We start from the raw sequence: 25,063 nt of genomic DNA, 5'->3' as shown, positions 1-25,063 counted from the left end.
TAGGTACACATTCATGATGAGTAATGTGTTTTTATCAAGGTCCACTTAAAGTGTACAGGTTTTATTTGAGAAGTTGAGTATTCAGAAGTTAAAGGTCACCTATCATGCTAATTTTAGGCAATAGCATAGGTCTCAGATATATAAAAAAATATAAAAAGCATGTCTATGACCCCTCTATTTCACTTCCTGTTTCAAAAGTGCTGATTTTGGGTATAAAGCTTTAAAAAAAAAAAGTGATAAAAAAAAAGGAGGGGGCTGAGCTCATGCGGGACCCGGCAGCTACTGTCTAAACCAGGGGGGTCAAACTCAATTTCATCACGGGCCACATCAGCATTATGGCTGCACTCAAAGGGCCGGTTGTAACTTTAAGACTATACTAAAATACATATATAAATATTTAATATAAATAAAATAATGTATTATATTACATGATTGCCTCTACATTGGATTATTATCGGATAGGGTAATAACTTCATGATTAACTACGACTGAAAGCAGAAATCTAGGGCAAATAATTGCAAGTCTCTTCAGTGAGAATGTCACAACATGATTTTAAAAGAAAAGCCAAATTCTGGAAAAACAAGAAAAAGTGACATTTTGAAAAAAAAGTTTTATTTTGAAGGAAACAAATCTAATTCTGAGAAAAAAGTCAAATTTGAGATGCATTGTGGGACATTTAGTTTATGGGCAACGTGCTTCTGTAAAGTAGCATGTAACCGTATAATGAACATATTATATTCTTTGCAAGCTCTTGTGGGGCCACAGAAAATGACGTCGCGGACCGGATTTGGCCCCCGGGCCTTGAGTTTGACACCCCTGACTTAAACAGTCTGTGATTAATATATAGTCAAACATTTTCCCCTTTTATAAGTATTTCCCACAAATTCACTTATTCCTCCTTCTTATGTTTTTATTTTTAGATTACATATTTGTGTTTTTATGACTTTGGTTCCCATTAGTACGCAATCAGCTTGGAGATAAGTGCCACAGACAGGAAGTCAGAAAGTATTGTAATCTAATTTTGTTAACTTTTTTATTTTGTTATTATTATCCCCCCTTAATATGATTTATATATATATATATATATATGCATTTTATTTATAACTGCTCTTGGATTTAAGGCAGGGGTGTCAAACTCAAACACACAGTGGGCCAAACATGGGTTCTAGTCGAGGGCCGGACTGGTTCAATGTTTATTGCAGAACGTATTGAAATGAACTTATTGCACATATTAAACCTGGAACTAACAAAGCTTAAATTATTGCCTATAAAAATAACATTAAATATTAAATAATCAGTTTCATTCATTTCTTATGGCTCTATCTGCAGCTTTTCCAGAGTTATTTCTTATGAGTACATTTTTCCACAGGCCAACAACAGCTTCAAAAAAACTATTTCCCTCAAAGAAAAAACCAAACATGCCCTGTTGTCGTGAGAGAAAAGGAAACATCAATTAAACTCAGTGTGCTGCTCTGTGATGCTAGCTCAAATACTGTGATGCATCTCATCTTGGGTGCAAGGTCATCAATGTTTGGGGTCAGGCTCTGAGCGGAGGAGACCCTCAGGATGGAGTGAAGGTGTGCGTGCAATATACCGGCGGGCCAGATCTAATAGTAATTAGAAATTATCCTGCTGGCCGAAATTAAATCCACCACGGGCCTGATTTGGCCCCCGGGCCTCGAGTTTGACACATGTGGTCTAAACTAAATGCTGCCGTGATGAAACGCCATATCATGGATTATCAAGGATCTGAAACAGTCTGGAGCTCAAAGGCTTTCTCTCTTGCCGGTTATACCACAAGGTGAGTTCCTTTCTACTTCCTGCTTCTTCACACACATGCTCTCCAGTACAGGTTAGCTCTGAGTGTTAGCCATGCTAATGTAAACACCGACCATATTACGTCCAAAACAGTCGGGCGTTGTTTCTGATAGCAACGTTTCTGATTGGGCCGTGGGTATAAAGCCAGCCTACATTTCCGATATTACGTCGTATCGGACGCAAATCTGGATCAGCTCCGTTGTCGCCCCGTTTTTAGAGATTTGGGTACGGATGAAAAGAGAGAGGGTTTTATTTCCTGACACACCGGGGACATATATTTATGTATAAAAGACATCAAAAAGTGCATTTTGATGCAATGTTTTTATTTTTACTTAATTTAACTTTACAGCCAATCTGTAGTATAACTTCCAGAGTTCTCCTGCTGACGGCCGCAGTGTCATGGCAGCATTACAAAAAGAAGATACACGGATCACTTTTAATAATGAAATAAATCATGTATAGCATTTTTAAGCGAAGTTACAGGTGTTTTGTTAGTGACCAATGCCTACAAGTCTAAAAACTATCCAATTTGTGTAGGCACATATTTTTAAATTTCATTTAATCGTTTATTTGGCAGGGACAATGCACAGTAATGAACACTTACAACATTAAAATGTGTCAAGCATAACAGTGCCAGATTTAGCTCTGAGCTAATTTCCATCCGCAGTCCCTCACATAAAACATTTAAGAAAATTACATTTTACATTCAACTGTAAAGTTTTTATGAGGGAAGTTCAGTAATAGAAGTTAAACTATGATGATGTAATGTTTTATTGTTACTTAAACTTTACAGCCAATCTGTACTATAACTTCCATAGTTTCAACAGTAACGACTTAAACGGAAGCTTATATTCTTTGGTACAATAGTGATGAAATTATGTTATATATATTATATTATATTATATAGTATATTACTCCAATTCTGGCTTAAATCTTAGCAGCTCTGCAGGGTTTGTTAAACACAACCCAAATGTTTAAACAGTTTTGAATGTCCCTGCATTCATTCATCCAACCACAGATCACACATCGATTCTCTTTTCTTCTCTTGGACGATAACGATGAAGACTTTCCTCTTTGTTCCCAGAGAGGCAGAAACTAAAGAGTCGGTGGTGAAGCTCTCAGCAGCCACTTGTCAGCCTTTAACCCTTTAAACACCGCAGTGTGAACTCCTGCAGCTCAGTGTCGGGTGACCGGCTTCATTTTCACGTTGCCTCTGGTCCTAATGTGTTAATCTCCATCTTTGTTACTGAGTGGGTGTTTGCACCAATCACCTGTCAATCAAAGACTCCGGGGGCCACAAGGTGCTTTTTAAAATGCTCAAACTAATGAAATCAACTCATTGTATTTTTGTAACTCTGGCACAACAATTTCCTTCGCGATAAATGAAGTCCTATCTTATCATATGATGATTTACATACAATACTTTGCAAAGAAGTTCAGTGGATACGTGTTAAATCTATTTACATTGTTTTGACATATTATATTTTTGTAGGTGTCCCTTGCATTTAAATAACAATAATAAAAAGAACATTGTCTTATGTATATAGTATTTGCCTTCCTACCTATCTCTTTTTGTCTCAACCATTTATTATGTGATTGAAAACCGACACCATCAAACACAAGCTTTCAGTGGAACACGTTTCATTCAAGGGGCTGTGTTATGCTCGTTATCTGACCCGAGTCTCGTTGGTTTCCCTCTCTGCAGATTTCATGGAGCAAAGATCAAGATGACGCAGCATCGGTTCGTTCGGCCGGGACGCCGGGACCGTCCAGCGGAGGACACACGTCTCACAGCGGAGACAACAGCAGCGACCACGGTGAGACAATACTACACGTATACACAGAGAGGGCAACGTACACACATCCTTTACTCAAGTAGAAGTACAGATACTCGTGTTTAAAAATACTCTGGTGAAAGTAGAAGTATTGACTAAACTTCTTTACTCAAGTAAAAGTAAAGAGGCTTTGAAGTGTACTTCAGTAAAAAGTACCCATAACTAGCAGCTGCTTTAAAGAGTACCTGACCTCCCTTTATATTAATAGAACAATAATGTCATTGTTAGCGAATGAATGTTTCCATGCCGACCAACGGCAACATGACAACGTTTCCATTGGTCCCTCTTCTTTAGAGAAGACCAGGAAGTGATGGAGACACGGATCGTGTTCCAATCAATAGGCACGCAGTGACTCTAAAGAATAATGATCACGCACCAACACACATTCAGACTAAAGGAACCAGCTGTTTGGGAAATGAGAGAAGTAGAAAGTACAGGTATTTGAGTTCAACATGTGAGAAGTAGAAAGTACAGGTATTTGTGTTCAACATGTAAGAAGTAGAAAGTACAGGTATTTGAGTTCAACATGTGAGAAGTAGAAAGTACAGGTATTTGAGTTCAACATGTGAGAAGTAGAAAGTACAGGTATTTGAGTTCAACATGTGAGAAGTAGAAAGTACAGGTATTTGAGTTCAACATGTAAGAAGTAGAAAGTACAGGTATTTGAGTTCAACATGTGAGAAGTAGAAAGTACATGTATTTGAGTTAAACATGTAAGAAGTAGAAAGTACAGGTATTTGTTTTCAACATGTAAGAAGTAGAAAGTACAGGTATTTGTGTTCAACATGTAAGAAGTAGAAAGTACAGGTATTTGAGTTCAACATGTAAGAAGTAGAAAGTACAGGTATTTGTGTTCAACATGTAAGAAGTAGAAAGTACAGGTATTTGTGTTCAACATGTAAGAAGTAGAAAGTACAGGTATTTGAGTTCATCATGTAAGAAGTAGAAAGTACAGGTATTTGTGTTCAACATGTAAGAAGTAGAAAGTACAGGTATTTGAGTTCAACATGTAAGAAGTAGAAAGTACAGGTATTTGTGTTCAACATGTAAGAAGTAGAAAGTACAGGTATTTGTGTTCAACATGTAAGAAGTAGAAAGTACAGCTATTTGAGTTCAACATGTAAGAAGTAGAAAGTACAGCTATTTGAGTTCAACATGTAAGAAGTAGAAAGTACAGGTATTTGTGTTCAACATGTAAGAAGTAGAAAGTACAGGTATTTGAGTTCAACATGTAAGAAGTAGAAAGTACAGGTATTTGTGTTCAACATGTAAGAAGTAGAAAGTACAGGTATTTGTGTTCAACATGTAAGAAGTAGAAAGTACAGGTATTTGTGTTCAACATGTAAGAAGTAGAAAGTACAGCTATTTGAGTTCAACATGTAAGAAGTAGAAAGTACAGGTATTTGTGTTCAACATGAGAGAAGTAGAAAGTACAGGTATTTGAGTTCATCATGTAAGAAGTAGAAAGTACAGGTATTTGTGTTCAACATGTAAGAAGTAGAAAGTACAGGTATTTGTGTTCAACATGTAAGAAGTAGAAAGTACAGGTATTTGAGTTCAACATGTGAGAAGTAGAAAGTACAGGTATTTGTGTTCAACATGTAAGAAGTAGAAAGTACAGCTATTTGAGTTCAACATGTAAGAAGTAGAAAGTACAGGTATTTGTGTTCAACATGAGAGAAGTAGAAAGTACAGGTATTTGAGTTCATCATGTAAGAAGTAGAAAGTACAGGTATTTGTGTTCAACATGTAAGAAGTAGAAAGTACAGGTATTTGTGTTCAACATGTAAGAAGTAGAAAGTACAGGTATTTGTGTTCAACATGTAAGAAGTAGAAAGTACAGGTATTTGTGTTCATCATGTAAGAAGTAGAAAGTACAGGTATTTGTGTTCAACATGTAAGAAGTAGAAAGTACAGGTATTTGTGTTCATCATGTAAGAAGTAGAAAGTACAGGTATTTGTGTTCAACATGTAAGAAGTAGAAAGTACAGGTATTTGTGTTCATCATGTAAGAAGTAGAAAGTACAGGTATTTGTGTTCAACATGTAAGAAGTAGAAAGTACAGGTATTTGTGTTCATCATGTAAGAAGTAGAAAGTACAGGTATTTGTGTTCAACATGTAAGAAGTAGAAAGTACAGGTATTTGTGTTCAACATGTAAGAAGTAGAAAGTACAGGTATTTGTGTTCAACATGTAAGAAGTAGAAAGTACAGGTATTTGTGTTCAACATGTAAGAAGTAGAAAGTACAGGTATTTGTGTTCAACATGTAAGAAGTAGAAAGTACAGGTATTTGTGTTCAACATGTAAGAAGTAGAAAGTACAGGTATTTGTGTTCAACATGTAAGAAGTAGAAAGTACAGGTATTTGTGTTCAACATGTAAGAAGTAGAAAGTACAGGTATTTGTGTTCAACATGTAAGAAGTCAAAGTAAAAAGACGTCAGAAAAATAAGTGGTGTAGTAAAGTACTGATACCAGAAAAATGTACTTAAGTACAGTAACGAAGTATTTGTACTCCACTACTTCCCACCTCTGGGTTATCCATTAATATATCTTCTGTGTGTTTTACAAATGTGCATGAACTCTATGAATGCTAGTGGGGGAAGATGCTATATTCAGATCCTTTCATTCAGGTCATTCTAAAGTTTGTGTCTCTAAAAAGAGTTTGTCAGAAGAGCATCCATGTTTTCAGCTTTGTGACGATGCATTTTCCAGCTGATCCAAAAGGGTTTTTAAAGACTTTATTCAGCTTAAGAAGTAGGAGAGTTTGTCCTTCAGCTTTTCAGAAACATTGATGAATAAAACGTGTGGGAATGCACGGTTTATGCTGGACAGGAAGGGTAGAGACCTGTCAGCTGTAGAAGTCAAAGAAACATAAAAAATATAGTACTAAGTTCCTCAAATTTGAACAATACTATTAGTAGTACTTGTGTGTGTGTGTGTGTGTGGGGGGGGGGGGGTGGGTTATGAAGGGTGGCAGAGGTTTTCCGACTTGTTGGACTTGACGGTGGAGGAAAAGAGGTTTGAGTTAGAGAGTGATGAAGGCTGACAGACGACCTGAGCAACGAGAGGAGCTGGAAGAAAGAGAGCTTTATGTCCCAGAACACGCACGCACGCACGCACGCACGCACGCACGCACGCACACACACACACACACACACACACACACATAGAAATAACACATCATGCAGAGCACACACGTGTACTAACAGAATTCATATGCGTTCACATTTTAAACTGTTTAAATACACACTTAAACAAACGGACTCTAAAACACAAATATACTGTACACGTAGAAATACACACTAAACTTCCACAACGTGTTTCCATGAGCTTTACTTTAAATTGATTCTTTAAAATAAATGTTTAAAAATCCAGTGTGACTGTCAGCACATTAGAGCATGGAGACGTTGGTGCCTTTATTTCAATATGGTTCAAAAGAAACCGACGTGATTGGCTGCTGGGAGACGAAGTTAAAACAACACGCAGTATTCAGACGATAGCTGCAGCAATTAATAAACAAACGTTTGTCAATCAACAGGAAAAGTATCGACAAGTACATTTTTCATGCAAAAAAGGCAGACATTTATTTTTTAAGACACTCAATTATATAGTTTTCTTTCTTTTCTGTGAATATTCTCAGGTTTTTTAAAGACAAGACGTTTAAACTAGACATTGGGAAACTAGGACTGGCATGTTTTTATTTTTTTCTTACTTTAAACAGACCAAAAAATGAATCTTATACCCTGAAGATGAATCGATTTACACTAACGGTTAGCTGCAGCTCCTATTCATACCAGTAAAGAATAAGAGTCGTCAGTAGACAAAACCTGACATTTAAATGTTCCTCCCTTTTGTTTAGTCATTTGTTTCAGTCGCATTCAAAATTAGGGACGAATTGATTATTATTTGAAATGTGAATATTTGCATATCATCTTGTTTAAAATTACTGTAAACTTAATGTTGATATTTCAATATACCAAGTTGTTTGACGTTTTACAGGCAACAATCAATTTCCTCATTAATTTGGAAAAATGTTTGGCAACTTTATTGAAACAAAACAATGACGACATCCACTTAGTACTCATTAGCGCCGCCACATAAAGTATAATGATGTAAAAACTGAAACTTATTTTGGTATAGTAAACACACACATTAGATGCAGTCACCCTTTAACACACACACACACACACACACACACACACACACACACACACACACACACACACACACACACCACACACACACCACACACACACACACACACACACACACACACACACACACCACACACACACACACACACACACACACACACACACACACACACACACACACACACACACACACACACACGGGGGGGGGCAGCAGTTCTGGCTTCATGCATCTGTGAGCGCGCCAACCGAAACAAGCCCTGCTGTTTTCTATCTGCTGCACACTTTTACACGTTTACACCACTGCGTGGGGACCACCGACACGTCCACCTGCCCGTCTGACCTTCAAAATAAGCTGCGTTTCGTTAAATAAAACATTTGATAATGAAGCCATTACAATCCAAACATATACTAGCCCTAATAGTGTGATCAACTTTGGCTCGTTGCTCTTTTTTTGTTGAAGTCTCAGCCAGACATTTTCTTTTCCTTCTTTTCCGTTCGGCTGTTCTGGACAATAACATCTGAACACATTTCAAATCAAAGACTGTAGTTATTTTGTGAACTTTCAACAACTCTGGAGGTTTTGACAGCATGCCAGTGGTGCTCATGGGATCTGTCGTTGTTAAATTCTAATATACTCGTTGTTTTAAGCAACAATGTCGCCAGGGACGGTTAAAGGAGCCTTTAAACTCATGTTCAGGTCGATATCAGTATGTAGTGTCTCTCCTGGGACATGTCTCCATGCGTCCTTTGTGCCTGTAGCCATCAGGCTGCACAACAAGGGGTTAATGATGAAAAAGAAATCAAATTAAATCACTGGTCATAAATATACACTGTTTTCACAACCCATGTTAACTTGTCACTTTAACTTATTATGCACTTTATAACTTAGATGATGACCAAATATGTATATATGCTGACAGTTATTTTACTCTTAATTTTATTTATCTCCTATTTTTATAGTCTTTTATTATTATTATCATTATTTCCTTGATTTTATGTTATTTATTTTAGATTTTAGATTTTATTGATCTGTGTGAATCTTTGCTGTACTGTTTGTTTTGTTCACGCTTACCCTGTTGCTGCTTTGTACAAATGAATTTCCCCTCGGGGATTAATAAAGGTTCATTTTATCTTATCTTATCTTTAATGTTCAAAAAGCTCTTTATTTTTCTCATACTGCCTGTGCTGCTCTGATTGGTCAACAGCTTAGAGATGTCCCGCCCATTAGCCTTCCCCAGGAAAGGGAACACCTCAAAAAGCATAATAGGGCCCCTTTAAAATGAACCGTCATCATCTCATGTTGCTTGTTGGAGACAGAGCTGTGCTTCCTTGTGTCTGGAATAATGGAAAGTGGTTGGATCAATTCAAGCTTTTGTTTTTTGTCTATTACACTAAAGACAAACCGTCCCACCTTCATTTAGAAACACATCGACCATGAGCCAGAGCTCAAGCTGCGTCAGCTCGCTCTCTGTCGGCTGACTTTAAGCTTCACTTTACACGCAGACAGCTCCCCGCGTTGACCTCCGCGTTGAAGCCAAGTGTAGTTAATAAGAGATTTCTTTGACATTACTAAAACAACCTCAGTTCAGCGGGACTTCAAATGACATCTGCTGACTCAGAAGCCTCGGCCAAACTCCGCGGCGTGTTTGGCCGAGGCTCGGTGTTAATTTGCCGTCCCGTAGAACACAAACAGAGAAACATGTCATCAGCACATAACACCGTAACACTGTGACTTTGAGTGGGACTTCTATATTGCTGAATGCGCACTGAAGAGAGAGATAAATGCTCTTCAGTGTCAGGTCAAGTGAGGGAGATTAAAATTCAAAATGTGACCTCTGGCGTACATGTTGGACGTAGAAACAGATGCTAAAGGGAATTTAATTTGTACACAACGTCCCCGATACTTCTATAACTGCTTCTATGGACGTATTGAGGCAGAGGCCCTATTACCCCAACGAGCATAATAGGGCCTCTTTAATGTTTGCTCACTGATCATTCAACATACGATACGGTACGATACGATAACACTTTATTGGTCAGATCAAGTCTGAAATGTGACTTGCATCACAGCAGCTCCATGTGTCACATCAACACGGACACACATCAAGAGACAACACATGAGAAACAAACATTTAACATCACAATCACTGAGAGAAACCTTTTTCGATGACCCTTTAGTGTCCATTTTGTTGTCATATCAACAGCTTTTATTATAATCTGTCAAGAGTAACAACATTTTTGCAATATTGTTTATGTTTTTCACTTTACGGTTAGATTTGTCGATGCGATAATTGGAAATGGGTAAAAGAAAGGCAGGTGGATGCTAACGAAACTATACTATAATGGCTTGATCGAGGGAAAGGCAGAGCAGTAAGCATTTCAATGACTCGCGGTGTCTTCTCCAAGACAGTGGCGCCTCCAGACATGTATCATAGGGGTGGCCAAATGGGGCCACTGAAAATCTTGGGGTGGCCCACCAAAACCAAGAATTGAATTGCTGTAAAAGTATAAACTAGATGAAAACAATGGCAAAGAGAATCACCTACTGATATACTTTGGTTTCTTATTTTACATTTTCTGATCCTATTCATCTGAAGTGAATATAATACGGATAGTTAACATTTTCAACAACAAACAACATTTAAAAGAACCTTGTTTGTGTTATGTATACATGTGTTGGTGATTTATTGTTTTGGTTTTGATATATGCTAGTTGTTCTTTCCTTGTTCACACTAAAGCCTAAAGTGTTGTGGGGCTTAACAGGCAACGAACGTATATGACTTACCTTCTAGACGTCTGGTGGATTTGTGTCAAGTCAGTAGAAAAGTCAGTAGAAAGAAACGTTTTTCTGCAACCTGCTGCTGTCTGTGCGAATCTCAGAGTGATGCGCGCGAGTATCAGAGTGGTGCGCTGTGTATCAGAGTGTTACCATGGTAGCAGAGGGAGAGGGAGGGGCTGCAGTCTGAGCGTTGGAAGCTCAAATCAAGCGACTCGCTGGCTGTGTATGTGTTGTTAAATATCAGATAAACTACTACGCATACGTGACTGGCGAGGCGGTGTGTGTGGTGGGGGGGCCAACAAATATATCAGGGTGGCCATGGCCCCCCCTGGCCCCCCCCTGCTGGCGCCACTGCTCCAAGATGGTGCTCGGGTCTTTTATCTCTCCGCCAATGGGCATATGGAATTTCCAGGATGTAAAAATACAACTGGTTGATAGGAAGAGGTTCGTGATGAGAAAATGTGTCTTTTTGTTTTGTAAGTCAAAAGCAAACTGGCATAGGACATTCCTTACTTTCTTCTACTCTGCAGACGTTGTTATAGTCCACCAAAATAACATTTAAACAACCTAATAAAAAACCCTTAAAGTTTGCCAAGAAACATCAAATGTGAAGTACAGTTGTTCTGTCTGCACCCCCGAAGAGTCGCTCTGCTCCGCACGTGTGAGATAAAGTCAAACACATAAAGCAGACCATCGCTATGCTTTAAGAACTGTTTGTGCAAAGCTTTATTATCCGTGGTCCGTTCGCTGGAGAGAAATGGAGACCGAGAGAGTCTTTACTTTCCCGTTTGGACCGTTTCTCTTCAGCTGTCGTCAGTGGGGGGGTCGGATGAATAAAAGCCAATCCAACGCTTCAATAAACTGGACCTCAGCGCGAGGTTACACCTGGAATAAAAACACTGAGACGGACGACTGACATGAACATGAAAGTGTCCTGCTGAGAGACTGGCTCTAAATACACGTCATGGTCCAAAGTATGTGGACACTGGGACATTTCAGCGATACATGCAGGGTTGGGGCTAGAACACATATCCAACGGGTGCAAAAGATTAAAGCAGGGGGGCACGAGAGCTCCGTTTAAACGTTGGGGTCGAGACATTAAATAAAATATATTTGACGCAACGTTTCTGTTCTTAGACCTTCGGGACGGAGAACATTCTGAAGACCGGCTGTACGGACGTTATTGGTGCTCGGTGTATTATGCAAATATTAACGTTATAATAGGTGATGTGAACGAGTAGTGATGCAAATAATAACACGTTTTATTTATGGAGTTGCTTTTCAAGGCTTTCCAGGTCGCCGTATAAATATATAAGAACTTAGATTAAAATTCCTGCAATATTTTAACGGAAATGTAACTAATGTAAAAGTGACATCTGTGAGAATACTTGAGGTCATTCTTCGACGTGCATCTCATTTCTTCTCTACTCCTCGTTCTCCACACACATCTGATCCTGCAGAAGTTTTTCCCGATATTTCGCTCAGACCAAATCCATCTTATCTTCCCTCTTTTCATCGCCCACAAACGTCTCTCTCCTTCAGTTCACAGGTTGTTATGAAGCCGAGTTGTCACAAACCATTAGCAGGTTGTGTTGTACCTCTTTCAGCTCTCTGAGGATTGAGAGGAGAGAGACGGAGTGTGTGTGGAGTGTGTGTAGAGTGTAAATCAGCCTCGGGGAGCTTGCGGTTCCTCCTAATGAGGCTGAGAGCTTGTTTATGGAGTTACGCATCATTTTTATGATTATTTCCACCTTCTCAGGCTCTGCCTTGCTGCGTCTCGGCGCAGGGAGGCCCGGTCCTCCGCTGACTCGGGGACCGTCGCCCTAACCTTGGCCCGGCACTGTTAAAAACACTAAGGAGAAAATGAGCCTCATTAAACGGGCAGAGAAAGTGCAGTAAAAACACCGGGCTTTAGTGTTTTCTTTAGATGAAATGCAGCATTATGTGCCACCATCCAAAAACTGAGGGGGGATGGAGGGGGGGGGGCACAGAGAGGATTACGAAGCAGGGTAAACCCAGACTGCCCTCATCAAGTGGGGACATTTGTGCAGGGAAAGGACACGAGTAAAAGCATGTGTGAGGCGCCTCAGAAAAGTGCTAACACGAGTGCTAATGTTAGCTTGCTAATGTTAGCTAGCTAGCTGCGTAACATCGCTCTACAATCACAGGAAATAAACGGAAACATACCAAGAGCATTTCGCTAATGTGCTCTCGGTAGTGCTGCGTACCGGTACGCCGAACCGGTACTGGACTTGTAAAAAGTTTCGGTTCAAGTCCGGTTAAAACCGGAACGTCAGGAACCGGTACTTGGACTCGCAAAAAAACTAGCACTTACGTATATTCTGGTGTCTGTGGTTATTTAAACATTCCCTGATAAACGTGATTCAGCGTCAATAAATGAGTGCTAATCCCAGTGTGCTCAGTGTCCAACATCACATGTCATTTCACCTTCGATTCACGGTTTGAAAACGTAGAATTTCGCCACATGCTAATGCTAACCGGAAGTGAAGAATTTTCAGAATAAAAGTTTTAAGTTAATAGTGTGAACTTTCGGTTTTTTCAGAATAAAAGTGATTTAAATTAGTGTTTTTAATTCAAAATTACGCCATATCAACATTGATTTTAATTTCTAACAGTATGTATGTACATCACTATGTATGTAGTATGTACTGTATAATGTACACATGTAGAGTTGTAGAAAAGACATGGTGCACAGACAGTACAGTACACTCTGACTGTACAGTCACTACAGTGTATACTGTACAGTAGGTGTGTAACAGTGTGATGCGTATAGTCTACTCTACACTCTACCTTTCAGCAACGTTTTAGGGATTTAGGCTCAGTCAGCTCAGGGACTGTTTGGTTACTTTAGTTTGGTAAATGAAATAAATGTTTGAACTTTGTAGTAGTTCACTAGTTGCTGTCATAAGTCATTTGTAGACTAAGTGGCACATTTGTACTTTGTAGAGAAATGTGGACACAAGTTGGAAGGGAGCACAATAAACCTGACGAGTTTGAATTTGAGTTGATTATGAGTTAATTTTCAATTGATAATTAGCTCACAATAAGTTCACTTTAGTTACTCACACAACTTGACACAAGCCATGGGTTCAGGACCGGACTTATAAGTCCGGACCTGAACCTGAACCTCTGGACTTGAGTCCGGACCTGAACCTGAATGTGAGTCCAGGTACGCAGCACTAGCTCTCGGTTGTGATTAGTTAATTTAGTTTTTCCTCTGTTTATGTAAGTCTAAACAAAAGCCTTTAAAATATCGTCTTTAAGCCAAACGAGGAACTTTTCGTTGCCTTTTCTAGAGAACATCACATAAGCTTTCGCTATAAAACGGTGTTACGCTGCTCTTTGAAGCCACACTATGCAGGATGTTCCTTAAAGAACAAACAAACATGTCTGTATATGCAGAGTGCCTTCTACTCTCTGCCTGTAGTTTGTGTTCTTCTCACTTTGCGGCGTACAGGACGTTTCAGGACGCCAACATGAAGAAAAACACTTCAATAAGGCGCAAGATCCTTAGCGCCAATTAATGGAAAGATACAGAGACAGCGCCATAAAAATGCCAATCACATAGCGGTAAATCCTTTATTATATATATATATGGTCTTTGGGTTCATCTCGGTTTGGCACCTGCTGGTAAACACCATGTTGAGCTGGTGAGGAAGCGCGGAGGGTGAATGTTGTTTTTAAAAACCACGAGCGATATATCCTGAGCACGTTGCCTTTGAAACGCTGGTTAATGAGATTTAGGTCCGGGCTAAATTGTTGACGTTGGTCACATGTGTTGAGAACATACCATTACATGTCTCTCTCCTTCTCCGTGTGTGGTTTAGGTGACTGCCTGGATAACGGCATGGCTTCTCCGAGCACGGGGGACGACGACGACCCCGACAGAGAACGAATGCACAACAAAAAGAGAGGCATCTTCCCCAAAGTGGCAACCAACATCCTGAGAGCCTGGCTGTTTCAGCACCTGACGGTAAGACCTGCTTCTTTCTCACTCGCGGGGTTTGTCAAGATGTGTGTGTGAAAGGCTTGATGCAATGTCATGTTCAGTTATATATTGTTATCTGTGTGTGGTTATTCTAGCGTCCAGGAGAGAAGCTTAAAAAGGAGACTACATTGAGTCTCTGAGATTGTTTCAAATTGGTACTTTAATTAATAAAAAGCGTGGTAATGTTACAAACAGGATATTGTCCGACAGAAATACAGCTGTGTATCTGGCTCTGGTCAGCGGCGAAAGAGGGCGAACCTCTCAGGTCGGGCTGTTTATATATCCTCCGCTGGCTCCTCCCTGCGGGCCGCTCTCCACGTTTCAATGTCCATTGTTACGCATATCAGAAGATACAGACATTGTACATTCAATATATATCTAAACACGCCTTTTCTCCTCCTTAACTCTTTCATTACTTTTCATTTAACACATTCTAAACGCTGTAATCAATACTCCTAAAAATACAGGAAATACTTCACAGCAGTTTGGTTTCCGGTCAGTCTGAATGTTGTCACATGCTACCCACATCTGTAAACAATAACGCACTCAAATAAACTGTACCTTATCCAACAATAATAATATCTCGACGTCTATAGTTGTAGTGTTGAAGTCAGTAGGTTTCGCTGTGCAACATCATATCATATCGCTGCTAAATTCACCTCTATAGTAAATGTTATATTAGCCTCATGCTAACCGGAGATGAAGGATTTTCAGAATAAAAGCTTAATAACTGGGTGTGCACAAGAACTTCTGGTTTTTCAGTATAAAACGGCATTTAAACTGACGGTATGTTTAAGGTGCACTATGCTATCAAAACATTGATTTTAATTTCTAACAATATATAGTACCATCAAAGGTCTTTGTGTGGATATGTAGTCATGACTCTCTCCTGAGTATTGTGGACATGCAGGCCACTGTTTCCGGAGTTTATGGAAGTCACAAAGAAGTCATTGTCATTCACCGATTTTGTAAATAACAACAACACAGATGGCAGATCTGAGTAATTAAAAATATATTTTTAAATCGTTAATATAGGTAATTGCACATGGAAGACATAATGAGCGTTCACGAATATTACTTTAAAGCTGTGTCAATGTCAAATTGCAAATAAGTTATTTAGTTATCACTTCTTTCACATTAAAGTGTTTGGTACATTTGAGCTTAAATTAAATAACAGATAATTGCACTTCAGAATAATAATAATAATCTTTATTTGTAGAGCACCTTTCAGACAATAAGTGCAGTTCCAGGTGCTTCACATAGACCTGTCACAGACAATTGATATCACACAGCATACAGTTAGCAGTAAAATACATAAAAACTCAAAATAGTAGACATAATGAACATATGAATAATAATGAACATTTTAAATCAGCATAGCTGTGTGAATGGTTGCAAAGCTCCCAGGTAGAGTCTGGCTCTACAGTCTCTCTAATAAACACTTAATCAGCTTTCCTGGCTGTTTTGAACCCGTGACCTTGCACTTCTGAGCCGGCGTTTCGGTCCACTTTGAAGTCTCGTTGACCTTCTCACCGTCCCACCTGCTCACAACCTGAGGACAGGGGTCATGACCTTTGACCTCTGCTACCGACCAGGTATTTCACCTGTGGGCTTTTTCGTCAGAGGCGTTTTGACAGAGGAAAGGCAGAATTCTGACTTATGACCGAAAGGAATGTCTTTTAACAATTTCTGTCTATTTAAACGCCAGGGATCAGTGGACACACGCCACGTAACAATGGCCACTGGTGTCTCGTGTTTAGATTGATGGATATTCTGTCAGAAGGACGTGTAAAGTCCTGCCTATTTATTCTCTAAAAGGGACCTTCTGAACTTGTCTTCATCAGCGGGTATGCATGCTTGAACACATGTATACAAGGCTTTTAATGGCGCATCACAGGAAGAGGCAAGTGCTAACAGGTGAAGCTGAGATGAATAAAAGAAAGGAGGGACACAACGAGTTATTGACTCGGCGTGCTCATGAACTCTGCAGCAGCATAACGCCCAGAATCAATCAAGGCTGAAACGTCCAACTGTAGAATAACAAAACTGATTGGCCAGTGAGCTTTCGTTTCTGTGTCCGTTCAAACAATGAAAGTTATACCTTTTTAACCTTTTAATACCCAGAATGCACTGAGTGTAAGAGACCCTGTTGGCCTTTGACTGTTTTCTCTTTTCATTTAGCTTTGTTCGGGATGTTTAAGGGCGTCAATCCTTCGAAAACATTTGTCTTATTTGTGGCAGTATCCAGTCGTTCAGATTCTTGGCTTTGTAACACATTGGTTAAAGGTGGGGTATGTCATTTATTTCAGAAACACTTTTTGTTATATTCCATGGAATGCTCTTAACATCCCGATAGCAATGAATATCTTAAATGCTTTGACAATAAATACATAAAATAATTTAATCTCTGGAAGCCGTAGTGCTGTAAAAAGCACGACCAATCATCTTAGCCGCCCGGCTAAAGTAGCTGGATGGCCTACCTGCCTGTCAGCCTTCCATCAGTGCACACACTTATCTCGTGCCCTCATTGGTCATGTGCGCGTCCGTGTGTGTTGGAGGAGGGGCTCTGTGAGGAAGGGGCAGATTTCTTTCCGGCTGTGTATTTTCAAATTCTAGCGATCTCGAGCTGGTTTCTCCAAACTTACCTACCCCACCTTTAATGTGAAGTCCAGAGGAAACACCAGTTACTTCTTAATTTGGCTGTTCTTCCTCTCCTGGGACATGTCTCCATGCTTTGATGTTCAAAAAGCTCTTTATTCCTCTCATACTGCCTGTGCTGCAGCACCTCTTTTCACCCTCTGTCTGAAACCAGACAGCTCTGAGTGGTTAGCTGGTTGGCTCTGTTGTGATTGGTCAACCACTTAGGCTAGGAGGCGGGACATCTCTATCATGTATTTATTTAATTTTTAAACATTGTCTTTATTGATATTTTCAGCATGTATACTATGTTGGAGCACTAGCCAATAGAAGCACAAGTGTTGCATCGTGATGTCACTATGTTCAGGAAGTAATCAAAGCACTACAACGGTGGCACTTTGGGATTTTAGCCTTTGCAGACCATTTACACGCACACAAACCATATAACACTCTACAGGAGAGGGAACAACTTCAAGAAAGAAAATAGGGCCTCTTTAATGTGATTGGGCTGTACGTCTTGCTCTTGTCATTGGCTTGTACTTTGTCTGACAACAGGGAAACAGCCAGTTGAGTAAGCACATCTTCCACTGGTACTTTGGTGAATTACCGTTTTAATTAGACCGAGAAATGCAAGGCAAGGCAAGTTGATTTATATCGCACCTTTCAACACAAGTCAATTCAAAGTGCTTTATAAAATTGGATGACATTCAGAGCATTAAGAAATGGTGCAGCAGAAGCACATTATAAAATGGCCTTTTTAGAAAAATGTAAATAACTAAGACGAGATCCGTGATTTTTACTTAGTAGAATGAGACACAACCACGCTCAATTTCAACTCCTTCGGTTACCGTGAAAGCTCAGCTCGGCCTTGGGTAGAGACAGGGTGTGTCTGAAGGATTAAATCAAGAGTTTCTCCCACAAAGCTTTATATTAATATGTCTGTGAATCAGCGAGATACATAAATCAAACTCCAATATTTCTAATAGTGCGAACCTCTGAAGGGGAATATTATTTTTTACGAGTGTGAGGCTGAAATGAAGCGTCCCGTTAAAGTGGAAGAACCAGCAATGGCTGACTCATAGTTTTGGCCGAGGCCAGCAGAAATACCTCCTCCCCGCTTTCCTCCAAACATGGAGAGGCTAAATCTGTCTCTGCTCGTCGGGGGTCGAGACGCTGCCAGGACAGAGAGTCCTGCAGCAGATGGGAGGGGGAGGAACTGTACCTGAGGAGGGAGGGAAGGAGGTGAAGGTTGTGTGAAGGGCAGCAGCAGTACAATCAACGCAGGAATAAAGAACACACAGCGGAGAAAATAATGAAGCAGTATATTGTTACAGGATGTGTATTTTGTAAATTGTGTACTTTTTTTAATTCTTTTGATCTTTAATATTTTTGTATGCGTGCTTCTGAGGTAACATTGAGCTGTCCTTGGCTCCTTTCGGCTGTAACATGTAAATGTCGCCTCTGTGGGACGAAATAAAGAAAAACATCTCCAGATACTCCAGTGGAAATTCACTGCATAGAAAAACATGCATTTCCAGTTCATTGCCTCGACTTTAAGTGAGAAAATATCTCTGCACTCCTTAAGTGTAAATTGAGTACGAGTGCATGAAGGAAGGCGTAAAAGCAACATGTGGATATTGTCCGATCCAGAACAAGTATAACTTTTTTTTAATTATGACTTATCGTGCTACATTTTTAAATCCTCATGTCTCAGGCCTCGCAGCAGCATTGCCAGCCTGTGTGTGTGTGTGTGTGTGTGTGTGTGTGTGTGTGTGTGTGTGTGTGTGTGTGTGTGTGTGTGTGTGTGTGTGTGTGTGTGTGTGTGTGTGTGTGTGTGTGTGTGTGTGTGTGTGTGTGTGTGTGTGTGTGTGTGTGTGTGTGTGTGTGTGTGTGTGTGTGTGTGTGTGTGTGTGTGTGTGTGTGTGTGTACAGTGTGTGTGTGTGTGTGGTGTGTGTGTGTGTGGGGGGGGTGTAAACAGCACGTCGGTTTGTGGCTCGGCTTTTATGAGCTGTGGCGCAGAGGTGGCTGCTGGAGTTTGTGGACGACTTCAGGGGGAGTAAGCCATGAAGCCAAAACGAACACACACACACACACACACACACACACACACACACACACACACACACACACACACACACACACACACACACACACACACACACACACACACACACACACACCCTTGCGTTTTTATTTCGTGTGAAGGTGCAGAAACCAACAGAGGCGTCCTCCCCGTTAGTGTAATTAGTGTGTAATCTACCTCCCTGTCGCTCACAGATGTTATTCGCCTCCTTAAATGACTTCTCGACAAACCCGAGCACAACCAGGTGGCGGACGCTTTGTGTACGCAGCCATTTGTTTACAGTCGCCCAACTCATTACAGAGCTGCTTTGGCTAACAAATTACACGTGACTCCATCAAAACAGCTGGAAAGACTTTGCACGTCCACGAGCGGGCAGAATATTTGCACACGGAAAAAACTCCAGTTGCGGTGTGAAGAGACGGAGAAAACGACTGCAGGACGTAAGGAATAAGGAATAAGGCCGCAGGAATAAGGAAAATAATCTCCAGATATTAAAATGTATATTTACTGCAAAGACTAATACATGAAACTGGAACACTTGGTTTGTTTTCTTAATTTTACAGCTAATTGAATTCATAACATATCTCTTTAATATCAGGGAATTAACTACTTCACATAATTTAGCTCAAAGCTGGTTTATTTATACAATTAAATACAAGTTATTAATTCATTTATCTGGTTACATATTATGATTAATTTGGCGAATATTATGCCTACTCAATGGGCAATATAAAAACTACTTATTTATACAGTAAATTATCCAATAAGAGTAAAAAAAATTTACTGTTACTAAAATCTTGAAAACTAACAAATTGAAACCCAGGACAAGTGATGCATTTCTTCTAATAAAATACATGAAATGTTACACCGCCAAAAGGCTGGAAAAGGCGAATAATTTCACGATGAATTTGAATTATTTTACATAAAAAAGCGCTTCAACAACATCCAGATACCAGTTACCTGAAAACCCATCTGCTTCAACTGTACCGTGGCAATTAAATACAAATAATCAAAAATAAAAGCACTTTAAAAGGGTAATCTAGGCCTTGAAACTAATTCTCAACCGTCTGCCTCGCTTGAAGTGGATATATCAGCTCTCACTTTGTTGTTCAGCGTTTGGATCGTTATGGTTTTTATTAAAAACATAACAGAATTACAATAAAAAACCGTCAGGCCAAACTTCAAAGTGAGCGCCACAATTACAGAGAAGGACTTAAGTCTGAGAAATGGGCCTCCCGAGCCGTGGTTGGACAGATGAGTTAGCAGGAAGCCCTGGCGCTGACCCTGCCCCCCCCCCCCCCCAGGGGTCAGAGGTCACCGGGACACCTCCATCCATCCATCAGCAGCTGTTTACAGCCTCAGATGCAGATGTGGGTGACGGCGAGGCCACGGCGACCCGCAGGCAGCAACACGTGGAGAGATAAACCAAACCTCCAGAACACCAGAGATGGCAAAAGTACACATCCTTTACTCAAGTAGAAGTACAGATACTCGTGTTTAAACATACTCTGGTGAAAGTGAAAGTACTGACTAAACTTCTTTACTCAAGTCAAAGTAAAGAGGCTTTGAAGTGTACTTCAGTAAAAAGTACCCATAGCTAGCAGCTGCTTTAAAGAGTACCTGACCTCCCTTTATATTAATAGAACAATAATGTCATTGTTAGCTAATGAATGTTTCCATGCCGACCAACGGCAACATGACAACGTTTCCATTGGTCCCTCTTCTTTAGAGAAGACCAGGAAGTGATGGATACACGGATCGTGTTCAAATCAATAGGCACGCAATGACTCTACAGAATAATGATCACGCACCAAACACACATTCAGACTAAAGGAACCAGCTGTTTGGGAAATGAGAGAAGTAGAAAGTACAGGTATTTGAGTTCAACATGTAAGAAGTAGAAAATACAGGTATTTGTGTTCAAAATGTAAGAAGTAGAAAGTACAAGTATTTGTGTTCAACATGTGAGAAGTAGAAAGTACAGGTATTTGTGTTCAACATGTGAGAAGTAGAAAGTACAGGTATTTGTGTTCAACATGTGAGAAGTAGAAAGTACAGGTATTTGTGTTCAACATGTGAGAAGTAGAAAGTACAGGTATTTGTGTTCAACATGAGAGAAGTAGAAAGTACAGGTATTTGAGTTCAACATGTAAGAAGTAGAAAGTACAAGTATTTGTGTTCAACATGTGAGAAGTAGAAAGTACAGGTATTTGAGTTCAACATGTAAGAAGTAGAAAGTACAGGTATTTGAGTTCAACATGTAAGAAGTAGAAAGTTCAGGTATTTGAGTTCAACATGTAAGAAGTAGAAAGTACAGGTATTTGAGTTCAACATGTGAGAAGTAGAAAGTACAGGTATTTGAGTTCAACATGTAAGAAGTAGAAAGTACAGGTATTTGAGTTCAACATGTAAGAAGTAGAAAGTACAGGTATTTGTGTTCAACATGTAAGAAGTAGAAAGTACAGGTATTTGGGTTCAAAATGTAAGAAGTAGAAAGTACAGGTATTTGAGTTCAACATGTGAGAAGTAGAAAGTACAGGTATTTGTGTTCAAAATGTAAGAAGTAGAAAGTACAAGTATTTGTGTTCAACATGTGAGAAGTAGAAAGTACAGGTATTTGTGTTCAACATGTGAGAAGTAGAAAGTACAGGTATTTGTGTTCAACATGTGAGAAGTAGAAAGTACAGGTATTTGTGTTCAACATGTGAGAAGTAGAAAGTACAGGTATTTGTGTTCAACATGTAGAGAAGTAGAAAGTACAGGTATTTGTGTTCAACATGTAAGAAGTAGAAAGTACAGGTATTTGTGTTCAACATGAGAGAAGTAGAAAGTACAGGTATTTGAGTTCAACATGTAAGAAGTATAAAGTACAAGTATTTGTGTTCAACATGTGAGAAGTAGAAAGTACAGGTATTTGAGTTCAACATGTAAGAAGTAGAAAGTACAGGTATTTGAGTTCAACATGTAAGAAGTAGAAAGTTCAGGTATTTGAGTTCAACATGTAAGAAGTAGAAAGTACAGGTATTTGAGTTCAACATGTGAGAAGTAGAAAGTACAGGTATTTGAGTTCAACATGTAAGAAGTAGAAAGTACAGGTATTTGAGTTCAACATGTAAGAAGTAGAAAGTACAGGTATTTGTGTTCAACATGTAAGAAGTAGAAAGTACAGGTATTTGGGTTCAAAATGTAAGAAGTAGAAAGTACAGGTATTTGAGTTCAACATGTGAGAAGTAGAAAGTACAGGTATTTGAGTTCAACATGTAAGAAGTAGAAAGTACAGGTATTTGAGTTCAACATGTAAGAAGTAGAAAGTTCAGGTATTTGAGTTCAACATGTAAGAAGTAGAAAGTACAGGTATTTGAGTTCAACATGTGAGAAGTAGAAAGTACAGGTATTTGAGTTCAACATGTAAGAAGTAGAAAGTACAGGTATTTGAGTTCAACATGTAAGAAGTAGAAAGTACAGGTATTTGTGTTCAACATGTAAGAAGTAGAAAGTACAGGTATTTGGGTTCAAAATGTAAGAAGTAGAAAGTACAGGTATTTGAGTTCAACATGTGAGAAGTAGAAAGTACAGGTATTTGAGTTCAACATGTAAGAAGTAGAAAGTACAGGTAAAGTACTGATACCAGAAAAATGGACTTAAATACAGTAACGAAGTATTTGTACTCCACTACTTCCCACCTCACCAGAGTCGTGCCTGTGAAGCACCACCAATGGGAAGTACTGATCATATGACTTAGAACGTGTGTTCTCTTCTCATCCACCAATTTGGATGCAAAGATTCTGTTATTTTCATGCACATTTTCAATTTGCTCAATTAGAAATAAACAGCAGGAAGCTTTTGTAAAGAAATATTGCCTGAAAGTACTTACCTCCGTGTATTGTACAGCTCGAAATGCACCCCAGGGAGAGAGGAAGTGCAGAATGCATCAAGCTGTCATGGGATGTATATCGAAAGCTAACTTGTGTGCACTTTGAAAAGCAAAAGGTGCTGACGGCTCAAACATAGCCATCTTCACAGTTCTGACTTTCAAGAACACGTCTAGAAAGGTCGTATAGCCTCGACGGCAAACATAAAAATACTCTTCACCAGAGGCTTAAGAGTGAAGGCAATGAAACGAATAACAGCAGTCAATAATACAAAGACGCTGCTTGACTTCACGTCCAGTCTCAAGCAGCTCACATGCTTCCTGGCAGCTAGCAGAGCAGCTAGCCTGAGGAGATTTCGGATCACCGTCGAGGCTGAAAAGCAAAAGCCTTTTCCCGGCTGCTTATTAGTTGGGTGTTATACGATGCTGCTGCTGTTGCAACTGCTCGCATGTAAACAACAAAACGTGTCGCATGCGTTAGAAGCTAAGAATATCTACTTTCATTTCATCAACAGAAAGCTAGTTTTGGATTTAAGGCCCTTCCAGAAAAGTCTGCTTTTATTTCAAGCTACTCTTCAGGGAATGTGTTGTTTTCTGTCTCGTGACAAAAGGGTTTCTAAAGCTAATATATCTACATATTTTCAGAATGCAGTTTCCCCTAAATTATATTTTAAACTTTGCACAGAGATAAAAGGTGTTATTGAGTATTTAAAACAAATCACCCTGACTGTTTTCTCCTTAAAGTTTAATACGTATATATAGTCTTAAAAATACAGAACAATCTTGCAGCAAAGATTGAATCCAACTAGGTCGGACGTCGTTATTTTTTAACTTTCCCATGAACCGAATCTCTACCTTTCTTTAAGATAAAAAGTCCAACAATCAGGACTGCAGTCCGTCTAATCGGAGCCTCCAGCTCTCTGTGTTTGGTTAAAAAAGAAAGGCCTCTGTGATCAGACGTCCATTTCCCCGCGGTGTGAGGAGGGCTGTTCACCCTGCAGTGAAAACATCATCCATTACCTCTGTGACAGCCCCCCCCCCCCGGCTCTCTGTGGGGGTCGCCTTTATTGACCTCTCAACCCCCCCAAAACACTCACACACACATACACTCACACAAAAAATGTCCAGCATGTGGTCCCATACATCACGGAGCGGCCTTTCTTCCCTGACAGCGTAAATGAGCGTCCGTCAGATAATGAAGCGAGGAGGCGAGGCCAATCAGACGGCAGATGGGGGGAGAGATTTGGAGCTGCCGGTGTGACCCCGGGAAAACATTTGGAGGGGAAGAATACGCAATTCAAACCAACCTTTATTATCAAAGTTTAATCACATTTATTTTCCACGTTCTCCTTCAACAGTTTTCCCGTAAATACCTTTTTTCTGATCATTTCTTTCCTTTAATATTCATCAATTAAACAAAATTGTATCCGAGTAAAAGACTCTAGACTAGTGCTGACACACACACACACACACACACACACACACACACACACACACACACACACACACACACACACACACACACACACACACACACACACACACACACACACCAAATGAATAGTAATTACAGCCTCTTAACAGGTTTACTGGGACACTAAACAACAACACCTCCCCCACAACACAGCGTGACATAGTGTGTGTCTGAAGGTGTGTAACGTGCTTTAAGAGTCCTGCCCGTGTGTGTGTGTGTGTGTGTGTTCAGATCTACCAGTCAGCCTTACTTGCTTAATGTTATGTAAAAGTGCAAATAACATTTTTTTTATAACATTTGCTATTATTATTTTAATGTGTGAAAGAGTTCAAACTGCCCGTTTGGCTGAACAAGGTTCCCCCCGACAACAGGCCTGATCCGCAGTGTGTGTGTTGCTGCT

At 39.8% G+C, this 25,063-nt stretch overlaps 1 protein-coding gene across 1 annotated transcript in view; it reads left to right on the top strand.

The window, feature by feature from the left end:
* LOC117450524 (homeobox protein Meis1-like) overlaps window positions 1-25,063 on the top strand; it is a 64,057-nt gene that overhangs the window by 16,902 nt on the left and 22,092 nt on the right. The window contains exons 7-8 of the mRNA XM_034088339.1: window positions 3,524-3,635; window positions 14,437-14,582. Coding sequence (XP_033944230.1) covers window positions 3,524-3,635; window positions 14,437-14,582 — 258 coding nt within the window. The remainder of the gene's footprint in view (window positions 1-3,523; window positions 3,636-14,436; window positions 14,583-25,063) is intronic.

The sequence above is a fragment of the Pseudochaenichthys georgianus genome, chromosome 1 (assembly GCF_902827115.2).
Source record: "Pseudochaenichthys georgianus chromosome 1, fPseGeo1.2, whole genome shotgun sequence".
In the NCBI taxonomy this organism is placed as follows: Eukaryota; Metazoa; Chordata; class Actinopteri; order Perciformes; family Channichthyidae; genus Pseudochaenichthys; species Pseudochaenichthys georgianus.
This window is presented reverse-complemented; position numbering and strand designations above follow the sequence as displayed.